At 42.4% G+C, this 23687-nt stretch overlaps 1 protein-coding gene across 3 annotated transcripts in view; it reads right to left on the bottom strand.

Moving 5' to 3' along the window:
• The window catches only part of neo1b (neogenin 1b), a 48308-nt gene that overhangs the window by 14388 nt on the left and 10233 nt on the right, over positions 1–23687 (bottom strand). For 2 of the 3 annotated variants that reach the window (XM_079450759.1, XM_079450761.1), the window contains 8 exons: positions 13677–13994; positions 9462–9737; positions 9243–9393; positions 5831–5967; positions 5203–5357; positions 4963–5083; positions 398–614; positions 120–274 (listed from right to left, as the gene is read on the bottom strand). In XM_079450759.1, coding sequence (XP_079306885.1) covers positions 120–274; positions 398–614; positions 4963–5083; positions 5203–5357; positions 5831–5967; positions 9243–9393; positions 9462–9737; positions 13677–13994 — 1530 coding nt within the window. The remainder of the gene's footprint in view (positions 1–119; positions 275–397; positions 615–4962; positions 5084–5202; positions 5358–5830; positions 5968–9242; positions 9394–9461; positions 9738–13676; positions 13995–23687) is intronic. The other variant, XM_079450760.1, reaches the window with a different exon arrangement.

Genomic DNA, 23687 nt, shown 5'->3' on the forward strand with positions numbered 1-23687 from the left:
AGGGGATTGCACATACTTAGAATCAAATGTGTAGTATCATGCAATGTAAGTCCCTTTAGATAAAAGTGTCTGCTAAATGCATAAATGTAAATGTAATGAAATGTGTGTGTGTGTTTTACCCTCAGGTTGAGTGGCCACTGTAAGCGGGGCGGAGCTCTCTCCTGGGCCGTTGGCATTGGACGCGACCACCCGGAAGGTGTACTTGGTGTCAGGGACGAGGTTCTGAATGGTGACCTGCATCTCTCCTGGAGCGCTGGTGTTCTCCACACGCTCCCTGAACACACAACCACACAGACACACACTTCACACTAAACCCCTTCTGTCCAGTCATTCTATATCTTAACTGTACGTATCATTTCTATCATCTGCTCAATTGTATCATGAAGTGATGTCAGACCTGTTGGTGGCGTTCAGACTGTAGAAGACGGAGTAGGTGATGTTTTCTCCGTGAGCTTCAACAGGAAGTCTCCAGGTGAGTTTGATGAAGCGCGTGGACACCAGAGACGCCACCACATCACGCGGTGCAGAAGGGACGCGGCCGTCGACAAGACCAAACCCTACATGGTCAGCAGCGGCATCAGTCGGTGAAGGAAGAGCAGAAGGAAGGGCAACGTCTTCAGTACCATGAGGGGGATTCAGATACAGAATTTGGCAAGAGTGGAGGGGCGAGGAAACAAAAAGGAAAAACAGGAAAGAAGAAAATAAATCGACAAACGTAAAAACAACCACAATGACGTAAATCAAAATGAAACTGTAAATTCACTGAAGTCATGAAGTCTAAAGGTCAAGAGATGTTTGACGACACAAACACTGCAGGAACATTCAGAAACAACAACAGATATCACACACACACTAATTGAATTACTGTAATTCATCTTCAAATGTCTATAAAAACCAAACACAGACTCATGTGCTCAGCCAATCAGATTCAAGAGGAAGTGATGACGTTCTCAATGCTGTATGTTGCTTTGTGTGAGTTTACAGTGAAAACACAATTTATTCTGATGAAGTAAGAATGAGCAAAAGATCTGTACAGCGTTCATTCATCTCTGTTACATTCATCTCCCTAACCCTAACCCTAAATTTATTAGATTTATAAAGCACATTTAAAACAACCTTTGTTCTTTTTACCAAAGTGCTGTACAAAGTTTCCTTTGTCAATATAACAGGAATTAACATGATACCTTCACAAGTCATGAAACGCACAATATAACAGATGGGTTTTGAGAGACTGTTATGATTAATAAATACATTTATCATTTTGAGGTTTTACATAAAATATTGATTATTACATATCGGAATTTATAATCTGTTTAATATTTGACCTGTGTTTCTCTCTCCATTATCTTAAATGTGTGCTTGAACCTGCGTGTGTGTGTGTGTGTGTGTGTGTCTGTCTTCTGTGTTTTCCATATTTAGTTTGAAATTAATTCACTTTAAATGTTATAGTCAATATGTGAGGGATAATCCACAGCTAGTCATGTGTTAAAGGGTTTTAATGCACCATATAGAGGCCAAGAACCATCAGACGTAAAGCGGAGGATTGTTGCCTCTGTGAAGTGCATTAAAATCCTTTAACACACGACTAGCTGTGGATTATCCTGCTTATATCACGGTTATTTGACAAGTTAAAGCTGTTATTGATGTTTACAGAGTAGCTTTAGATCAAACGGGGTGATGACCTTATTTTGTAAGGTTATTTTAAATGTAAACAAACTGACTAGAACTACCTGTTTGTTAAAAGGTTTTAATGCACACCCTCCAGCCAATCAGAATCAAGTATTCAAACAGATCATAGTATAAGTTTCATGTACAGCTGCTTGGTAACAATGAAAATTGTAAAAAGCGCTTTATAAATAAAGCTGAGTTAAATAATGAAGTTACATCATCATGTGTCACAAATACAATAAAAGAGGAATCAAATGTAACTGAGGAAAACAGAATAAAGAGAGTTCACATGTGTGTTAATGTGATGTTGAAGCTCACAGCGTGTGTGACGGTCATTAACCTCTCGCCGCGAGTGACGCTCATCCACCCGCTGGTATCTCAACACCACCCATACAGTACGTGTTTTTAAAACAATATCAAACGTCAGCGCTGTTATTAATACATGCTGAACACAGCTCTCATCATGTGACACACCTCACGTCCTCATGACTTCAATCTGCTCATCTCACCGTGTGTGTGTAAATGATCACAATGGCCTTCAAAGAGAAGAGGTGAAGAGCACCGAGGCCGCCCTGACACATCTATGACTGTAGATAATAAAACTCATATCAGATGAAACTGAAATAGAATGATAAATACAGCCACGGCTTTGATTTCATCAGCACAGACACGGTATATCATTCCTCAAATATATGTCAGACTTTACTCGATTAAATCTCTATATACTTAAAAGAAATCAACCACAGAGTCATTCTTTTATGAGTCAAATTTAAAGATCTCATTCTATGAGGCAAGCAGACAGATTTGAGTTAAAATCATCAGGTTTGTTTGATTTCACATCATGTACCTTCACATTTGATCTCAAACAGAAAACACAATAAACAGGGTCAGTGGTCTTGATAACCCTCCGGTGGTCCTGATAACCCTCCGGTGGTCTTGATAACGATACGGTGGTCTTGATAACCCTACGGTGGTCTTGATAACCCTACGGTGGTCCTGATAACCCTCCGATGGTCCTGATAACCCTCCGGTGGTCTTGATAACCCTCAGGTGGTCTTGATAACCCTCCGGTGGTCTTGATAACCCTCCGGTGGTCTTGATAACCCTACGGTGGTCCTGATAACCCCACGGTGGTCCTGATAACCCTACGGTGGTCTTGATAACCCTCTGGTGGTCTTGATAACCCTACGGTGGTCCTGATAACCCCACGGTGGTTCTGATAACCCTACGGTGGTCCTGATAACCCTACGGTGGTCCTGATAACCCCACGGTGGTCCTGATAACCCTACGGTGGTCCTGATAACCCTACGGTGGTCTTGATAACCCTCTGGTGGTCTTGATAACCCTACGGTGGTCCTGATAACCCCACGATGGTTCTGATAACCCTACGGTGGTCCTGATAACCCTACGGTGGTCCTGATAACCCCACGGTGGTCCTGATAACCCTACGGTGGTCCTGATAACCCTACGGTGGTCTTGATAACCCTCTGGTGGTCTTGATAACCCTACGGTGGTCCTGATAACCCCACGATGGTTCTGATAACCCTACGGTGGTCCTGATAACCCCACGGTGGTTCTGATAACCCTACGGTGGTCCTGATAACCCCACGGTGGTCCTGATAACCCCATGGTGGTTCTGATAACCCTACGGTGGTCCTGATAACCCCACGGTGGTCCTGATAACCCCACGATGGTTCTGATAACCCTACGGTGGTCCTGATAACCCCACGGTGGTCCTGATAACCCCACGATGGTTCTGATAACCCTACGGTGGTCCTGATAACCCCACGGTGGTCCTGATAACCCCACGGTGGTCCTGATAACCCCACGGTGGTTCTGATAACCCCACGGTGGTCCTGATAACCCCACGGTGGTCCTGATAACCCCACGGTGGTCCTGATAACCCCACGGTGGTCTTGATAACCCTACGGTGTGATGTGTGAGATGTGATGTGTGAGATGTGATGTGTGTAATGTGTGTGTGATGTGTGATGTGTGAGATGTGATGTGTGATGTGTGAGATGTGATGTGTGTGATGTGCGTGTGTGTGTGATGTGATGTGTGTGATGTGTGAGATGTGCTTGTGTGAGATGTGATGTGTGAAATGTGATGTGTGTGATGTGCGTGTGTGATGTGTGAGATGTGATGTGTGAGATGTGATGTGTGAGATGTGATGTGTGTAATGTGTGTGTGATGTGTGAGATGTGATGTGTGTAATGTATGTGTGTGATGTGTGAGATGTGTGTGTGTAATGTATGTGTGTGATGTGTGAGATGTGTGTGTGTAATGTGTCTGTGTGTGATGTGCGTGTGTGATGTGTGAGATGTGATGTGTGTGATGAGCGTGTATGATGTGCGTGTGTGTGTGATGTGCGTGTATGATGTGCGTGTGTGTGTGTGTGTGTGTGATGTGCGTGTGTGTGTGTGTGATGTGCGTGTATGATGTGTGTAATGTGTGTGTGATGTGCGTGTATGATGTGCGTGTGTGTGTGTGATGTGCGTGTGTGATGTGCGTGTGTGTGTGTGTGATGTGCGTGTAACCACAGGAGAGCTCACTTACGGCACGCCAGTCAGGAAAAGGAAACCCAACCCGCTATCCACCTCAAACCCACATATATATTCACACGTGTGCTGTTATATATAGATGTGATGTTTATGACCTCAGGGTCATCATCAGTGAGTGGAGAGCGTGTGCCACTTCCTGTGGAAAGATGGAAGAAAGCTTCCTGTGTGGAGAAGAGTGATAAACACACGGCACAGCCGCCGAGAGCCTGCTAATGTAACACGGAGCATGAGGTGATCATGAAAAGAAATCTGACGAAAAACTGAGATCTCACACCTCCTCTATATCTATACTGACTCATTCACACCTGCGTCAGTGTTGATCGAGAGCACACAAACACTGAGAATAAATACAAAACATTTATTTCAATCAGTGTCAATAAAGCGTGTGCTGTTTGGATCTCTAAAACCTGAAGAAAATGCTTTACATTTACCTTCAATGCTAAGATTTCACTGTGGGCGGGGCTGAATATGACATCACCACAGAGTAACAAGTAAAACATTCAGTAATAAATAAACTAAATGATGGGAAATAATATTAAAGGTACATGTGGACTCATCTCCAGAAACACATCAGAGATAAACACACAGATACTGATGCAGATCTGTTGCTGATACGAGCACAAGTGTGTGTGTGTGTGTGTGTGCATGCGTGCGTGTGTGTGTGTGTGTGTGTGCGTGCGTGCGTGTGTGTGTGTGTGTGTGCGTGCGTGTGTGTGCGTGCGTGCGTTTACCTATATCCAGTATGATGAGCTGTGCGCTGGCCTGAATGTTTCCAGCATCATTCTCTGTTAAACACTGATAAAAGCCCTCGTCTGATTTCACCAAACCCAAAACCTGCAGATTGTGCTGCTCCTGTAGAGTCATACACAACAAAACACATCATCATATCAGTGTTCACACAAGTGTGACAGACACAAAACACATTCAGTCATGATGTCATTAACAGAAAACATCAGACATGTGTGCTTTACCACTATTCTGAAATAATCGCTCGGGATGACCGTGTCTCCGTCTTTCATCCATCTGATGGTGGGCGGCGGTAAGCCCGTGACATCACACTCAAAGATGATGTCCATAGACTCTTGAGCGTAAGTGTTGGAGGGTCTTGTGAGGAAGCGTGGAGGAACTGCAAAACAAATGAAGATCTGTCATTCACAGTCACTACACGTGATAATAACAACAGATGAAAGCACATCAAGGACATCGGACATTCGGCTACATGATAATGTGTCATGTTCAGCTTGACTTTAATGTGTAAAGCATCATTACGACATGATGATATTGTTTATTTGAGAGAGATACGCACACACACACACACACACACACGTTTCTATGGCTCAGTTCAGACAGAGAGGAAAACACACTGTGTCCACTGTGACTCTGGTCAAATTATTTCTCAGTTAAAATTTGTGAAAGCTCTGCTTTGCTTTCATAAACAAAAGTAGATGAAAGCAGAAAAAGTAAATAAAAACAAAGACAGCTTTGAACTTCTCCCTCTTCCGTCTTGATGTGTGTTGGGACTCAAGATGTGAACAACATTACATCATAAGAGAGAGATAAAGCTTCACATACACACACACGTTATTCAATCATACAAACCCAGCACTGTGAGTTCTGCCTGGATCTCATTGGTGGTGTTGTCTCCGTCTGCCTGGCAGCTGTACATCCCAGCATCCTCTTCTGTCAGGTTAACAATCTGCAGGCTGCCTCCACCAATCACAGTGAGGCGTTCACTGCTGTCAACAGAAGAAGAGCAGCGATCAGGACATCACACATCACATCAGTTCTGGATCATAACAGATCCTTTACAGATCCTCAGTCCCTTCATTCACACTGCTTATCATTCAATCATTCTCTACAAACACAACCCTCTGAGAGAGAAAGATCATCTACCATTAGCTCACAGCAAAATCAATAGTTACACAGACAGACAGACAGACAGACAGAGAGAGAGAAGCTAAAGCGTGTAACCCTAACCCTAACCCTACTGCATGATGGGTAGACATGATGTTTCTCTCTGCTCTCAAGTGCTTCACATATATCCTCAGTATATGTGAAGAGTTTTATGGGACGATTTGGCGATATTCATCAATAGAGATCATCCCCCTCCTTCTGTTCACTGTTGGCGTTCTTCCCCTCCACCTATTAACGTCTGCGTTACCTGTCGCTTGTTACTTGGCCTGAGATTTCTTTAGTTTCAGAGACATTTACATTTAGTCATTTAGCAGATGCTTTTATCCAAAGCGACTTACAGATGAGGAAACATTGGAAGCAATTATAACAACATAGGCCACAAAATACATAAGTGCATCAAACTAGTCCATTAAAGCCTAGCACAGTATAAAAAGCTAAGAATAGTGAGGTTAGTGTTTTGTTTTTGTTTTTTTAAGAAGGAAAGGGAAGAGAATTAGGATAAATCATTCAGAAACGAGTTGACTGAAGAGGTGCGTTTTTAGGCGTTTTTTAAAGATGGCAACCGAGTCTGCTGATCTTGTAGCAGCTGGTAGATCATTCCACCAATGTGGAACAGATCCAGAGAAGGTACGGGAGAGTGACTTTTTTCCTTTTTGGGATGGAGATCCTGACCTTGTGATGGAGTGGAGGGCTGTTCCATTAAGTCAGACGTATTCTCAGTCGCTTCTGTTTCATAAAGCAAACTTAAAATAGTTTGAACTCAGTTACTATGGCAACTTATGCTGAGAAACTAGCCTGGTCTGGTCACGCTAACTGTCCCTTTGTGTGAGGAGGTAGAGCTTGTACAAAGTCCTTCTCTTTTTTGCATTATTCTGTAGGAACAGAAATCATTATTTGATGGGATGCTCTTGGCATAATGCCTTAATATTCGCTTTGTCTTTGTTAAAGGGAGGTTAGTCAGTGTCCTGCTGACAATAATATTGGGAAAATACACAATGTGAGCACCTCACCACACAAGTGAGCCTTTAATCTAATGTGTAAACAAACAGTGATCTCTATTAAGATACAGATACATGACTCTGTTTATTGACAATAAATCAGTGCTTTAAACTCTTTCTGGTTGTTTTTCGAGCCTCAGATATAGTTATATACAAATTAATTTTCCAAAATCACAACTGCTACACTCCCTATTTCTCATAAACAATTCCTCAGTAACGTCTAATCAAAGTCAGTGAGTGCAGCTGGGACACGTCAGAGGAGAACTGGTCCTCTCGGCTGAGTCTGGTTTCTCCAGAGGTTCATTTATTTATCATTGGAGTTTGGGTTACTCACCACGGGGCCGTGATGGCTTGCTCACAGGGAGACTGCTGATTTTAGATATTACTTGCTAGAATAATCTAGCTTGTTCTATAAACTTCATGCACTGTGCTATGTTTTACCTTTTCTGTGTTTCTTACAGCAACTGTACAGAAACTTTAAAAGACATTGAAGCTTTTACACATCTAGAGATTTATGTACTGTATGTATACTATATCACACAATAAACAAAAAAACACAACCCTCTGAGAGAGAAAGATCATCTACCATTAGCTCACAGCAAAATCAATAGTTACACAGACAGACAGACAGACAGAGAGACAGACAGAGAGAGAGAAGCTAAAGCGTGTAACCCTAACACTAACCTGCTGATAGTACTGCTATCATCAGTTTCTCTGTTCATCTAGATTCTAGAATAACAGGTCTGATCATGTTTACAGTTGTTTGCTAACATTCATCAACTATTGCTAATAAAATCATTTTTTTTCTCTTCTTATAAATGTTTCACTGATTTTCAGCAGGACATTGATCAGATGTATAAATGTGAACCAACAGAACACAGCCGTCAGGCAGATATTAATATAACACAAACACAAAATCACACATGATGAATAATCAAAGTATTTCTAATCCATCATCAGTGTTTCATTCATCTGTGTGTCACGTTCATTTATATCACACAACAAAATCCCTTTTCTCTTGTTAAAACCTCACATTCTTCTCAAATTAAAACCCCTCAAACACAATATTTGTGTGTGTTTCAGCTGACAGTACAGTGTGAAGCATCTTTCATTTCACTTTGATTTAAAACCTTTCTTTCCAAACAGCATTTTAAAGCAAACTCATCAAAACCTCATGATTAGTGTATGAATCACATCACGCTTCATCATCTTAGATCAGCTGTGTGAACATCACACCCATACTGATACTCAAATATTTGCAAAATGAGATAACACTTATTATGATGTTATCATGTTTTATTGTGTATTATTTTTTGAGTTGTTGTGGCTTAAATCAAAACAATCCAACTGCAGTTTGATTGATATTAATTGGAGCGCAAAATAAAAAAAACATTATTTAATACAAAGGTTATCTCATTTTGAAACCACGTCTTCATATACAGAATAAATGAACTGTACACTGGAAAAATCTCTTTTAATCTGGTTGTTCAAATATCCCATCTTTTCTCAACAACTTACATGATGGAGTTTCTGTACTGTTCTCAAGTCTGATGTGAATAAACGTGATGTTTGTGTTTGCCATAATCAGACACTGTAAACCCTTCACATCTTCTAACCCTTCAGATAGAAACCCTTCACTTCTTTGACAGTAAATGAACTTCAATCTCAGCGCGGGAGAACAGAAGCATGGAGACAGCTCATAACAAGCATGTGATGTCCTTTACAGCAACACAAGGGACAGCGCTGAACCAATCGACGTCCGTCTTATACTATTCATACACAACTCATGACGGCGGCTGAAAACGTTCCTCCATATTTACAACACCACAGATAAGAGCATCACATCCCCACACACACACGCTCGCGCAGGATCGTGAATTGGGTTTCACGGCAATGACGTTCGGTTTAGTGCATCAAGTCACGCAGGAGAAAAGCAAGTGCGACTGAACGCTGAAGAGTTGATGTGCTATTGAACGAGTGACAGCTGACAGCTTGAAAAAGAGCCGGAGAAGATTTGGCTCTGTGCACCTCAGCACACGCTACTGAATGTTAAACAGAACATGTTTGGATCAGTAGATGATGAGAGAGAAAACACTCACCCTTCATCAACCGGCCTCCCGTTAAACGTCCAATGAATAACCGGAACAGGATGACCTTTCATCACACATGGCAACAACACGTTCTCCCCGACAACCTTCGCCACGGCAACCGGACCCTGGAGGATCTCCAGTTTTTCCTCAACACCGGAGTCTGTAACATAATTTGACCGTAAAGTGTGACACTGAACACTGACACTGACAATGATGAAGATCATTTACCTGATGACACCTGGAACTCCGCCTCCTCGCTGGATTTAGCCGCTCCCACACCATCGATGATGCAGCGGTAGAGTCCGGCGTCGCTTTGAGAGGCGTTACTGATGACCAGAGCTCCGCCCGGCAGCCGTGTGACCCGACCGTCCACATCTACAGCTCCACCGTTCTTCTCCCAGCGGGTGAACGGGGCCAGCTCCTCCGTCACCTCACAGTTCAACATCTCTGTCCCGCCCACACGAACGGACACGCCCTCCGGCTGACTGAGGAACCGCGGCAGTCCTGCGAGCACACAGCGACAAGAGTATAAACACACACACACACACACACACACAAGAGTATAAACACACACACACAAATAAGAGTATAAACACACACACACACACTAGAGTATAAACACACACACACACACACACAATAGTATAAACACACACACACAAGAGTATAAACACACACACACACACTAGAGTATAAACACACACACACACACACAATAGTATAAACACACACACACACACACACACACTAGAGTATAAACAGACACACACACACTAGAGTATAAACGCACACACACGAATAAGAGTATAAACACACACACACACACACACACACAATAGTATAAACACACACACACAAGAGTATAAACACACACACACACACTAGAGTATAAACACACACACACACACACAATAGTATAAACACACACACACACACACACTAGAGTATAAACAGACACACACACACTAGAGTATAAACGCACACACACAAATAAGAGTATAAACACACACACACACACTAGAGTATAAACACACACACACACACACACACAATAGTATAAACACACACACACAAGAGTATAAACACACACACAAGGACAGCGAACGGCCGGTTTCAGAAAGAAAATCACATCCAGAAGACAGACACAGAGATAGAGAGAGAGAGTGAAAGAGATAGACAGAGAGAGAGAGAGAGAGAGAGAGAGAGAGTGAAAGAGAGTGAAAGAGATAGACAGAGAGAGAGAGAGAGAGAGAGAGAGAGAGAGAGAGAGAGAGAGAGAGAGAGAGAGAGAGAATTTTGAATATCCTTTTATTACAGTAAAAAAATTACATCAACACTTCTGAAATAACCAGTTCATTATCAACTAATTAACACAGCACATTTTTACAGCACCACTCAACTTCAAAGATATTCAAATTACTCATTAACTCAATTACAAGTCGTGATTTTACCATTTTCTTAAAAGCTGTTAAAAGTTCTTGTTCTCCTTTCTGTTCAATTTTATTCCTCCTAGTTGTGTAAATGGCTAGCTTTGCAATACCAACACTAAATATGTGTGTGTGTGTGTTGTCAAAACCTGTCGAAACTCAAGTGTGTGTCTGTGTGTGTGTGTGTGTGTGTTGTCAAGACTCAAGTGTGTGTCTGTGTGTGTGTGTGTGTGTCTCTGTCTGTGTTGTCAAAACTCAAGTGAGTGTCTGTGTGTGTGTGTGTGTGTGTGTGTGTGTTGTCAAGACTCAAGTGTGTGTGTGTCTGTGTGTGTGTGTGTGTGTCTCTGTGTGTGTTGTCAAAACTCAAGTGAGTGTCTGTGTGTGTGTGTGTGTGTGTGTGTGTGTTGTCAAAACTCAAGTGTGTGTCTGTGTGTGTGTCTGTGTTGTCAAGACTCAAGTGTGTGTGTGTCTGTGTGTGTGTGTGTGTGTGTCTCTGTGTGTGTTGTCAACACTCAAGTGTGTGTCTGTGTGTGTGTGTGTGTGTGTGTGTGTGTGTGTGTGTGTGTTGTCAAGACTCAACTGTGTGTGTGTCTTTGTGTGTGTGTGTGTGTGTGTGTGTGTCTCTGTGTGTGTTGTCAAAACTCAAGTGAGTGTCTGTGTGTGTGTGTTGTCAAGACTCAAGTGTGTGTCTGTGTGTGTGTGTGTGTGTGTGTGTGTGTGTGTCTGTCTGTGTTGTCAAAACTCAAGTGTGTGTTTGTGTGTGTGTCTGTGTTGTCAAGACTCAAGTGTGTGTGTGTCTGTGTGTGTGTGTGTGTGTGTGTGTGTCTCTGTGTGTGTTGTCAACACTCAAGTGTGTGTCTGTGTGTGTGTGTGTGTGTGTGTGTTGTCAAAACTCAAGTGTGTGTCTGTGTGTGTGTGTGTTGTCAAAACTCAAGTGTGTGTGTGTGTGTGTGTGTTGTCAAAACTCAAGTGTCTGTCTGTGTGTGTGTGTGTGTGTGTTTGTCTCTGTGTGTGTTGTCAAAACTCAAGTGAGTGTCTGTGTGTGTGTGTGTGTCTGTGTGTGTCTGACTCAAGTGTGTGTGTGTTCTCGAGACTCAAGTGTGTGTGTGTGTGTTGTCAAGACTCAAGTGTGTGTGCGTGTGTGTGTGTGTGTGTGTGTCTGTGTCAAGACTCAAGTGTGTGTGTGTGTGTGTGTTGTCGAGACCCAAGTGTCTGTGTGTTCTCGAGACTCATGTGTCTGTGTGTGTGTCTCTGTGTGTGTTGTCAAAACTCAAGTGAGTGTCTGTGTGTGTGTCTGTGTTGTCAAGACTCAAGTGTGTGTGTGTGTGTGTGTGTGTGTGTTCTCGAGACTCAAGTGTGTGTGTGTGTGTGTTTTGTCAAGACTCAAGTGTGTGTCTGTGTGTTCTCGAGACTCATGTGTCTGTGTGTGTTCTTTATAGACAGAAGTCTGAACTCTCTGTGTAATGGCCCTGGGGAGTCTCGCTGCCGGCCGGCTACATCTGAAAATATAGACAAGCCATTTAAGTGTGAGTGTGTGTGTTCTATGAAAAATTCAGACGTGTGTGTGTGTGTGGTGTGCTGAAGTCATTGTGAGTATGAACAGCTGTTGTAACCTGTGGTTTGTAATTGGTTCAGGAACTGCTTGTGGTACAAACATCAAAAACACCTACAGTGCAAGTTTTTGAGGGTGCACCTTAGCAACTGCATAGCAACGTGTCAAAATCCACTCTGAACACTCTACCCTAACAACATCGACAACATCTAGAAATCTCTGCTGATCAATATCTGGCAACCCCGCAGCATACCCTAGCAATCATCCAGCACACCCTGGCAACCACCGTGCACACCCTAGCAACGGCCTTCACAGAGGCAGCACTCATTTATCTGTAGATGAATTAAAACCCAGCACACGCCTGACATTAACAGAACACACACATACACAGAGATGTAAAAGAGAAGTGGTGTGTATTTGTACGGTGAGTTTTCCCTGAACACCTGAGACACGAACAGAAAACATGTGTGACAACTCTTGCTCTACACTTGAGACAAACTGAAACTTTCTGTTTCTGTGTCATGTTCTTCTGTCAGTGGTATTCCTGAGTGAACGAGAACTCACGCATGTGAAGAATGTGACATCAAACCTTTAAATAATGATGACTAAAAAAAACACACATGACATTTCAACATAACACAATACTTACACAAAAGATCTAATTTTTAACAGACATCAGTGATGTTAATATGATGTCCTGAGACTCTCATGACACTGTCCACATACAGTTTCACAGTTACTTTGATTTAAAGTCGCCGTGGTTTGGGATCATCAGACCAGCAGGTGAATAAAAGTAAAACCCGTCTTTAATGCTGCATTACACCAGACACGAATGAAGCGTTTAAGCGCGAGTGACTTACATGTTAAGTCATTGCAAAGACGCGATAGACATTCTGCGGCGGGAATTGAGCATGTGAGTTGAAAAATTTGAACTTTGGCGGATATTCACGCCACGTTAACCAATCAGGAGTTTGCTCAAGTAGAAACGTGATTAAGACGTAGCGAGCAGAAGCAGAAATCTGAAACAACAATGGAGGACAAAATCATCGTCGCTGTATGTGGATACCCGGAGATGTACGATAGATCTCACTTTTATCGAAAAAGGATCTTACTTGGAAGAAAGGGAGTGAGGAGGTCGGACAATCTAAGTCTCAACAAAGTCCATGTCAGCCATTTCACAACGAGACTGAAGCCGCCTGGCAAAACCCCTCCCATAACGCGGATTTGCGTCTGTTGTGAAGTAATCTCAAAATGCTCAAGCGTCCAACTACACGGGAATAGAGCGGTTTACCGCGCTTGGTGTGAACACCAGTAAGAAAACATCATTTCCATTCTGATCAAACTGTGAAGTACAGGCCGATGTGTTCACACAAACTCTAGATTCACAGTGTGGTGTAAAACCCAACTATGACCAGCTGACCTGAGATCACACAGAGCAGTCTCCAGTAGAGATCTCTTTCATACCTGCCACCATGAGTCTGGCCGTTCGGCTGCTGATGGTGCCCAGATCGTGGATGGTGGCGACACACTGATAAACGCCCTCATCAGGTCTATTGTGTTTGGAGTGAACCACAGTACTGATGAAGAGAGAGCCGTCGGGCAGCTGTCGTCTCCGGTCGTCCGCTGCCAGATTCAGGAAGGTTCCGTCCTTCTTCCATTCCACCCTGACCAGAGCGTCGCTGACGGCAGAGCAGTTCAGAACCACCGGGAGACCTCGTACTGCCAACGTGTCCACGGGTTCCACGGAGAACTTGAACGAGGTGAAGCGCTGAATCCCAGCACCTGACAACACAGACCACAAAGACTTTTACAGGTCATTCATTATTCAAGATTGAGATACACTGTCAGGGTTTTCTTTAATATCATCAGTCTTTTGTTCGCTAAACCCTTCTCATTCTAGAGGATTCATGGGTCATGAACAAAAATAACTCTGAGGAAGTTATAAACTGACATAATTGCGTGAAGTTTCTTGTGATGTATAATTAAATGAACATTACAATGTTCTGTCATTTCAGATTGAGATAATGAGCAATTATCTGCACCAGTGGCGTTCTGAGAAAACAATTACGTTTACAAGACACCAACGTACCGTAGCACAAACAAGCTGTTTGAGATCTTTAATTCTAAAGGAAATGACAAAAGAATCATCTCTCACACACACACACAACAACAACATGCTCATCACTAACTCCTCATAAAAGCTTCAGTTTCCATCCTAATCCACACACACAAACACACACAGAGGAAAAACACAACTTAGTCAGCAAGACAAGAGCTCTTCAAACAAACTGAATCACTAAACAGATGACCTAACAGGGGTTTAGGGAAGTTGGAAAGACACAAAGTTACACAACACAATGAAGGAATCCTGTTAGTGTCACACAGTATTTCCGTTCCTCATCTAACAGACCATAACACGCTGCTGGAACTGTTGCCTTATGGGATTGTGTTGCTGAGAGAAGAGTGAAAGTCACAATACAATGAAGGATGTGAAGCGTCATCTCTGAAGAGTCTATAAAACACAACATTAACTGAACAAACTTCAGCGTTTACTTCCATCATCAAGATTACAAAAAACATTACATGTGAATAACACAACAGGCCATTAGTTCAAGCTTATGTGTGTTAAAATAACACTTAACACAACAATCATGTTCTATGTTTGACTGATATATGAATAATATTTAGACCTTAACACTAATGTTATGTAATGCAATGTCACGATATAAATATCAAGAATACTTCAAACTAATTATATAAGTAAAAACCTATCTAGCCGGCTCAATATTTCAACCGGTGCCGGTATCAAACCGGACCTTTTTTCTGTACTTTACTCTCATTTTACACACTGGACAAAAGAAATAAAGACAATATAAACAACTAGAGCATTATCATTACTACCAGCTTATTCTATTTCCTCAATACACACATAATCACTTATTTGTGCATTGTGATCATTTAACATAAAACCTAAATGGTCCACAAAAACTATATTAAACAGCATCATTGGTTTTTATATACTGTACACTTTTAACAGAGTTAAAGAAAGAATTACATATAATGTTGATAACACAATAATAACATGATGTAAATCCAGTGCCTCACTCATCATGTGTTTTTATTCTGTTTCCACTGCTCCAATGCATCTGTCTCTAATGACGTATGACGTAATTCAGCCGGTGCCCTTTAAAGTACAGAGTCTGGTACCCAACCCTATAGCCAGCTACTCTTTATTATGGCCTTAAAGATGCTAAGTCATGCATTGTGACTTCTTTACACTGTTGAACCTGCTAGCTTCTCATGCTTAACATGGTCAACTTGTTAAAAAACTAGTTGGACGTATGACGTAGCATTTCTGTACTTGATACTCTCCCCCAGCACTCACACTTGTTGTTTCAGAAAGTTTTATTATAATTCTGGATCACTGTGTTGTGAAAGGTATCCTGTTCCTTTTATTGGCCATTCTCCCAGGAAAGCATGGCAAGTTGAAGAAAGAGCCGCCCACCAACGAAACACCTGCTTACCATCAAGATTATCTGCACTGTGTCAAGATAGTCTGCGCTGCAGCTCGCTTCTCTTGCGATAGTGATGTTTAGGTGTGTCTGTTTGCTCTCTGCATTTCAGTGATGGATGTTTTATAAACGCTGGATTTAATACTGGATTTGGAGATGGTTTGAAATTGAAACTGATAGATGGAGCTGTCCCAGGGATAAAAGAAGCCGGACATGAACTGCACGCAGTAAGTTAAACCAAGTCATATGTCATGTTTTGTTGGCCATCGGCGTGAACGTGCATAATGTAAAAACCACGAAGGGATTCATGTGATGATGTGTTGTGTGCTCGTGCTGTAGTTCCATCTCCCCACTAGTCCCGCCTCCAGCAGCTCCTGTTTTTCCAGAAATAGTCATGCAGCCGTATCTCTCTTTTATAAATGTGATCAAACTAAACACTCTTCCAAGATACGACATATGCAATACTACTGTATAGGCACTCAAGATTAATATGAGATGATACGCCATCATTAAAGCAAAGTAATACCTTCAAATACATAAAGTGACTTTTTTAAACAATGCTAAACATGCTGTATCTTTAAGCAGAAACAGACGGTTTTCATGACACAGGGCCGCAGTCTTATAAAGGGTTCTTCTAACCACTTTATTCCACAGTGATGTTTTCAGTCAAAGGTTCTTTAAAGAACGATTTCATTCTTAACTTGAAGGTTCTTGTAGAACTGGAGAAGGAGTGTTTATATGTGTGATGATGGGCCGATTGATTCTTTCATTCATCATGTGAACAAGCTTCCGGAGGGGTGGGTACGGTGGACTGAAGAATCAGCAGGAGGGGGAAATCACTTCTGATCCATTGACACCATTGAAGAACTCTCAGACAAAGACTTCAACATTAATCACATTAAAATATTAAAGCCAAACATGTCAAAAACTCAACAGTGTGAAGTCTGACAGTGAGAGACGGACCAGAGAACTCTCATCCAGACATGATGCTTGAATTTGAAAAACCTTTTTAGATTCTTCCACCTTCAGTTCAAACATTTGTGCTCTGAAACAAACGCAAGCACTGAGAAAAACTCCTTTAAAAACACATTAACTCTGAACTCTCCGAGCCCTCTAAAGGTTTTTCTTTACCAAAATAAAAAATCCTGAAACCGAAAAAACATGTCAAGAGTCGTTCACAAAACAGCGTGGGAGCCGAGCAATAGAAGAATTGATTCTTCATGCCACGAACTCCATACAGAAGAGCCGAAAGAAAAACCTGTCACGCTGCAATGATCTGCACCCAACAAAAGAACAATGACAAATAACTGCTTCACAAGATCTTCTGCTGCACTTAAACATGCTTAGACAGAATAAACACATCACCAATAAACAAAAAACTGTGTTTTACACTTCAACATGATCTGTGAGTATAAGAGTAGAGATTAAGATTAAGATTATAAAAGAGCATTTGTGTATCTACAGACGTGATGTGGTGTCTTTAGAGAGAAAACTCCACACAGATGATAACATGTTCAGTTCATGAGCTGTAGACAATCACACATCAGTCTCTATCTCTGTGTGTGTGTGTGTGTGTTTAGTGCTGTATAGGAGAGATTAAGAACACAGTGACACACATACATCACTGCCTGCAGAAGTGCAGAGACTATAAATCAACTGAAGAGAGTCTGAGGGTCTGACTCCAGATCAGTGTTAAACAGATGAGCAGCCAGTCTGCAGGGTCAACACAAGAGCGATGTGATGTCATGTGATCTCTGTTTAAAACTCAAAGGACTCGTGTTGTTTCTGTGACACAGACTGAAGGCATCAGCACACATATGGACATAAACCGTCAGGGTTAATCCGGTATGATGTCTCAATGACATGAGCCGTATGATATCAGATAAATCTCACATGATACTGAGATTATAGACTTTACAGACGCACCGTGATGAGTTCAGATTAACCGTCATCTGGATTAATTTACAGAAGTACAGAGACCCCGTCCGACCCGCGCACACATTCATTTTATAAAGCCCATAACTAAAAAACTCTCTCTCTCTCTCTCTCTCTCTCTCTGGTATCTCTGTCATCGGCCCTTAAAAACACCTCTCACGGACACGGGTTTCAATAACTCATTGTTTGTTTTTATGCATCAATGCAGAATAGGTCACATCTGCATCACAACGCTTTGTAAAAACACTGATATTCAACAGCTCTACGGAGCGACTATACAAGAAAGAAAAGTAGACTTTTGCACTTTCAAGCAAACACGGTTCAGTCCAGCATCACAGAAGTGACACATCATGATTTTCTTATTAATATGCACACAAGCTCTCTGTTGATATTGCTGAGAGTCTCTGGACAGAGAACCTGAAGAACACAGCTGATGTATTAATACTGCACTGCGGCTGGAGACGAGAAAATGAGAAAAAGACAAGAGAAAGATGTGTGATGAACAGAGAAGTACCAGGAAGACCCAAACATCTGTAAGGACACTGTGTTCACAAAGGTGTAGAGCGAGAAATGAACTCACATTGAGTCAAAGAAAAAACAACTTCTCTCGCTGTCAGACCATCGGTGTTCAAGTTCTTAATGGTCACATCAATCTCTATCTTGTTTGACTGTCACGTACATGCGAATAATGAGGCGAAACAAGTAAGAAACAGCTTTTCTATAAATACCATCATTCTGTATTAGTGGAAAAAGTGGATGAGTAGCAATTTTTTATTACTGAACTCGGACAAAACTGAAGTGTTACTTATCGGACCGAAAACCGCCCTACGTAACAAACAAGAATACTGCTTAACTATTGATGGATGTTCCATAAAACGCCCATCTTCAGCTAAGAATCTTGGCTTTATATTCGATAGTACTCTGTCATTTGAGAACCAGGTCGCCAACACCTGTAAGATTGCGTTTTTCCATCTTAAAAATATATCTAAATCACGTCATATGCTGTCATCATCAGATGCGGAGAAGCTTATTCATGCCTTTATGACATCAAGACTAGATTACTGTAATGCACTATTAGGTGGTTGCCCTGCAGGCCTATTACAAAAACTCCAACTGGTCCAAAATGCGGCAGCTCGAGTTCTTACACGTACAAAAAAGTATGAGCATATTAGCCCGGTTCTGTCAACCTTGCACTGGTTACCTATAAAGCATCGCATAAATTTTAAAATCTTGCTTATTACCTATAAAGCCTTGCATGGTTTAGCTCCTCACTACTTGAGAGAACTTCTCACGTATTACAGTCCATCACGTGCACTACGCTCTCAGGCGTCCGGTCAGTTGGTAATACCTAGAATTTCAAAATCAAGTGCAGGCGGCAGATCATTTTCTTATCTAGCGCCTAAACTTTGGAACAGTCTTCCCTGCAATGTCCGGGAGGCGGACACACTCTGTCAGTTTAAATCTAGACTAAAGACGCATCTTTTTAATCTTGCATACACTACATTATCATAATATATATATTTCAAAGATCTAGGCTGCACTAGTTAGATCAACCGGAACCAGGGACACTTCCAATAACAACTGATGCATTTGTTGCATCAAAGAGTGCAGAACAGTACTCTACTCTCAGCCAGTCTTGTCTCATTGTTCCAAGGTTACAAGAGCGGAGCGGGCAGGGCGCAATCCATTCCTAGACCTGACAAATGCTGGACGAAGGAAGTGACGTCCCTACAAAACTTCAGCCACTATTAGATTATTAATGATAATTTTAAATCTAACTTTTTTATTTTGCCTTGTTGTGCGCGCACTGTCGAGCTTGTGCAGAGGCTGCAGTTTTTGCCAGAGGGGAACTGGAATCCCCTGGTTAGGCCTGGTTTCCCTCCGAGGTTTTTTTTCTCCTCCAATGGAGTTTTGGGTTCCTCGCCACCGTTTTCATACTGTTTTGCACTGTTTGCCTGGCCGGGGGGGCTGCTAGAATTTGGTAGTCTTATTTAATTAACACTGCATATAGGAATTAATTGTGTGTCTGATATTTGACCTGTGCTTTGAATTACATAACCTTTTATGTTTTACTTATAGTCATTGTGGTGAGGAAGGCGGGACGAGAGCCGTGACGCGGGGCCGGTGGCGTGAGTGATAAGTGGAAGCAGCTGTGCGCGCACCGGTCCCGCATCTTATCACGGAGGAGATTGGGAGCTTAAAAGGATGTTCGGCAGGACTGCTGACGAGAGAGGACCGGGCCCGAAACTGTGTTTAGTTTGTGTATGTTTTATGGCCGGCAGTCTACCGTGAGGTGGCTGTCGGTCAGTTACGTCAGTGTTTATTGTTTATTTAATTAAATACTGTGTGGGCCCGGTCCTCTCTCGTCAACAGTCCTGCCGAACATCCTTTTAAGCTCCCAATCTCCTCCGTGATAAGATGCGGGACCGTTGCGCGCACAGCTGCTTGCACTTATCACTCACGCCACCGGCCCCGCGTCACGGCTCTCGTCCCGCCTTCCTCACCACAATCATTTTTTCTTGTACAGCTGCTTTGTAACAATGAAAATTGTAAAAAGCGCTATATAAATAAAGCTGACTTGACTTGACTTGACTCTATTACAGCAAATCAACGATGTTTTGATTTAGTTTGACACCGTTTATCAGACTCCAGGTACGTAGAAGAGCGTTAAGTGTTAATGTGAATGGATGGTTCGGGTAAAATGTTTATTGAATGACTGATGCAGATGAAAGATGTGGAAAAGAGTTAGATTTGCGCAGCATAACAAAGCAAATAGACATGAAGGTGGGGCGTTGTCATGACAGCAACACGGTGGGGTCGTGCCCCTCAGAGGGATTCTATTAGTGCCAAATTTATTGAATTCAAAACATTTCCTCAACCAGAGATCTGATCCTCTGAGATCCTCGCCAGGAACGTGAGAAAATAGCGAGTGTAAACAAACACTGTCCACTGTGAAAATGCAACCGCTTTAGTCACACGGGGCGAGCGAGAGGGCACAGACTCATTTAGAGAAAACACACACTCTCTCTCTCTCTCTCTCTAAAGCGAGACACTCCATATGACTGCCAGAGATGTGGACCTGCCAGAACATTTTTAAGAGCTCCTACACACACACACACACACACACGCACAATAACAGACATGTGTGCACAATAACACACACGCACACTAACAGACATGTGTGCACAATAACACACATGCACACTAACAGACATGTGTGCACAATAACACACACACACGCACACTAACAGACATGTGTGCACAATAACACACACACACACTAACAGACATGTGTGCACAATAACACACACACGCACACTAACAGACATGTGTGCACAATAACACACACACACGCACACTAACAGACATGTGTGCACAATAACACACACACACACTAACAGACATGTGTGCACAATAACACACATGCACACTAACAGACATGTGTGCACAATAACACACACGCACACTAACAGACATGTGTGCACAATAACACACACGCACACTAACAGACATGTGTGCACAATAACACACACGCACACTAACAGACATGTGTGCACAATAACACACACACACGCACACTAACAGACATGTGTGCACAATAACACACACACACGCACACTAACACTAACAGACATGTGTGCACAATAACACACACACACGCACACTAACAGACATGTGCACAATAACACACACACACACACACACACACACACACACACTAACAGACATGTGTGCACAATAACACACACACGCACACTAACAGACATGTGTGCACAATAACACACACGCACACTAACAGACATGTGTGCACAATAACACACACGCACACTAACAGACATGTGTGCACAATAACACACACGAACACTAACAGACATGTGTGCACAATAACACACACACACACACACTAACAGACATGTGTGCACAATAACACACACACACACACACGCACACTAACAGACATGTGTGCACAATAACACACACGCACACTAACAGACATGTGTGCACAATAACACACGCACACTAACAGAAATGTGTGCACAATAACACACACGCACACTAACAGACATGTGTGCACAATAACACACACGCACACTAACAGACATGTGTGCACAATAACACACACGCACACACACACACACACACACACACTAACAGACATGTGTGCACAATAACACACGCACACTAACAGAAATGTGTGCACAATAACACACACGCACACTAACAGACATGTGTGCACAATAACACACGCACACTAACAGAAATGTGTGCACAATAACACACACGCACACTAACAGACATGTGTGCACAATAACACACACGCACACTAACAGACATGTGTGCACAATAACACACACACACACACACACACACACACACACACTAACAGACATGTGTGCACAATAACACACACACGCACACTAACAGACATGTGTGCACAATAACACACATGCACACTAACAGACATGTGTGCACAATAACACACACGCACACTAACAGACATGTGTGCACAATAACACACACGCACACTAACAGACATGTGTGCACAATAACACACACGCACACTAACAGACATGTGTGCACAATAACACACACACACGCACACTAACAGACATGTGTGCACAATAACACACACACACGCACACTAACACTAACAGACATGTGTGCACAATAACACACACACACGCACACTAACAGACATGTGCACAATAACACACACACACACACACACACACACACACACACACACACACACACTAACAGACATGTGTGCACAATAACACACACACGCACACTAACAGACATGTGTGCACAATAACACACACGCACACTAACAGACATGTGTGCACAATAACACACACGCACACTAACAGACATGTGTGCACAATAACACACACGAACACTAACAGACATGTGTGCACAATAACACACACACACACACACTAACAGACATGTGTGCACAATAACACACACACACACACACGCACACTAACAGACATGTGTGCACAATAACACACACGCACACTAACAGACATGTGTGCACAATAACACACGCACACTAACAGAAATGTGCACAACACACACACACACACACACTAACAGACATGTGTGCACAATAACACACACACACACACACGCACACTAACAGACATGTGTGCACAATAACACACACGCACACTAACAGACATGTGTGCACAATAACACACGCACACTAACAGAAATGTGCACAACACACACACACACACACACACACACACACACACACTAACAGACATGTGTGCAAAATAACACATGTTTGCACAATAACACACACACACACACTAACAGACATGTGTGCACAATAACACACACGCACACTAACAGACATGTGTGCACAATAACACACACACACATACAGGTATGCACAATAACACACACACACACTTACAGACAGGAGCACACAATAACACATGTGTGCACAATAACACACACACACGCACACTAACAGAAATGTGCACAACACACACACACACACACACACACACACACACACACTAACAGACATGTGTGCACAATAACACATGTTTGCACAATAACACACACACACACTAACAGACATGTGTGCACAATAACACACACGCACACTAACAGACATGTGTGCACAATAACACACACGCACACTAACAGACATGTGTGCACAATAACACACACACACACTAACAGACATGTGTGCACAATAACACACACGCACACTAACAGACATGTGTGCACAATAACACACACACACATACAGGTATGCACAATAACACACACACACACACTTACAGACAGGAGCACACAATAACACATGTGTGCACAATAACACACACACACACACACACTAACATAAATGTGCACAACACACACACACACACACACACACACACTAACAGACATGTGTGCACAATAACACATGTTTGCACAATAACACACACACACACTAAAAGACATGTGTGCACAATAACACACACGCACACTAACAGACATGTGTGCACAATAACACACACACACA

The sequence above is a fragment of the Barbatula barbatula genome, assembly GCF_947034865.1.
Source record: "Barbatula barbatula genome assembly, chromosome: 25".
Lineage (NCBI taxonomy): Eukaryota > Metazoa > Chordata > Actinopteri > Cypriniformes > Nemacheilidae > Barbatula > Barbatula barbatula.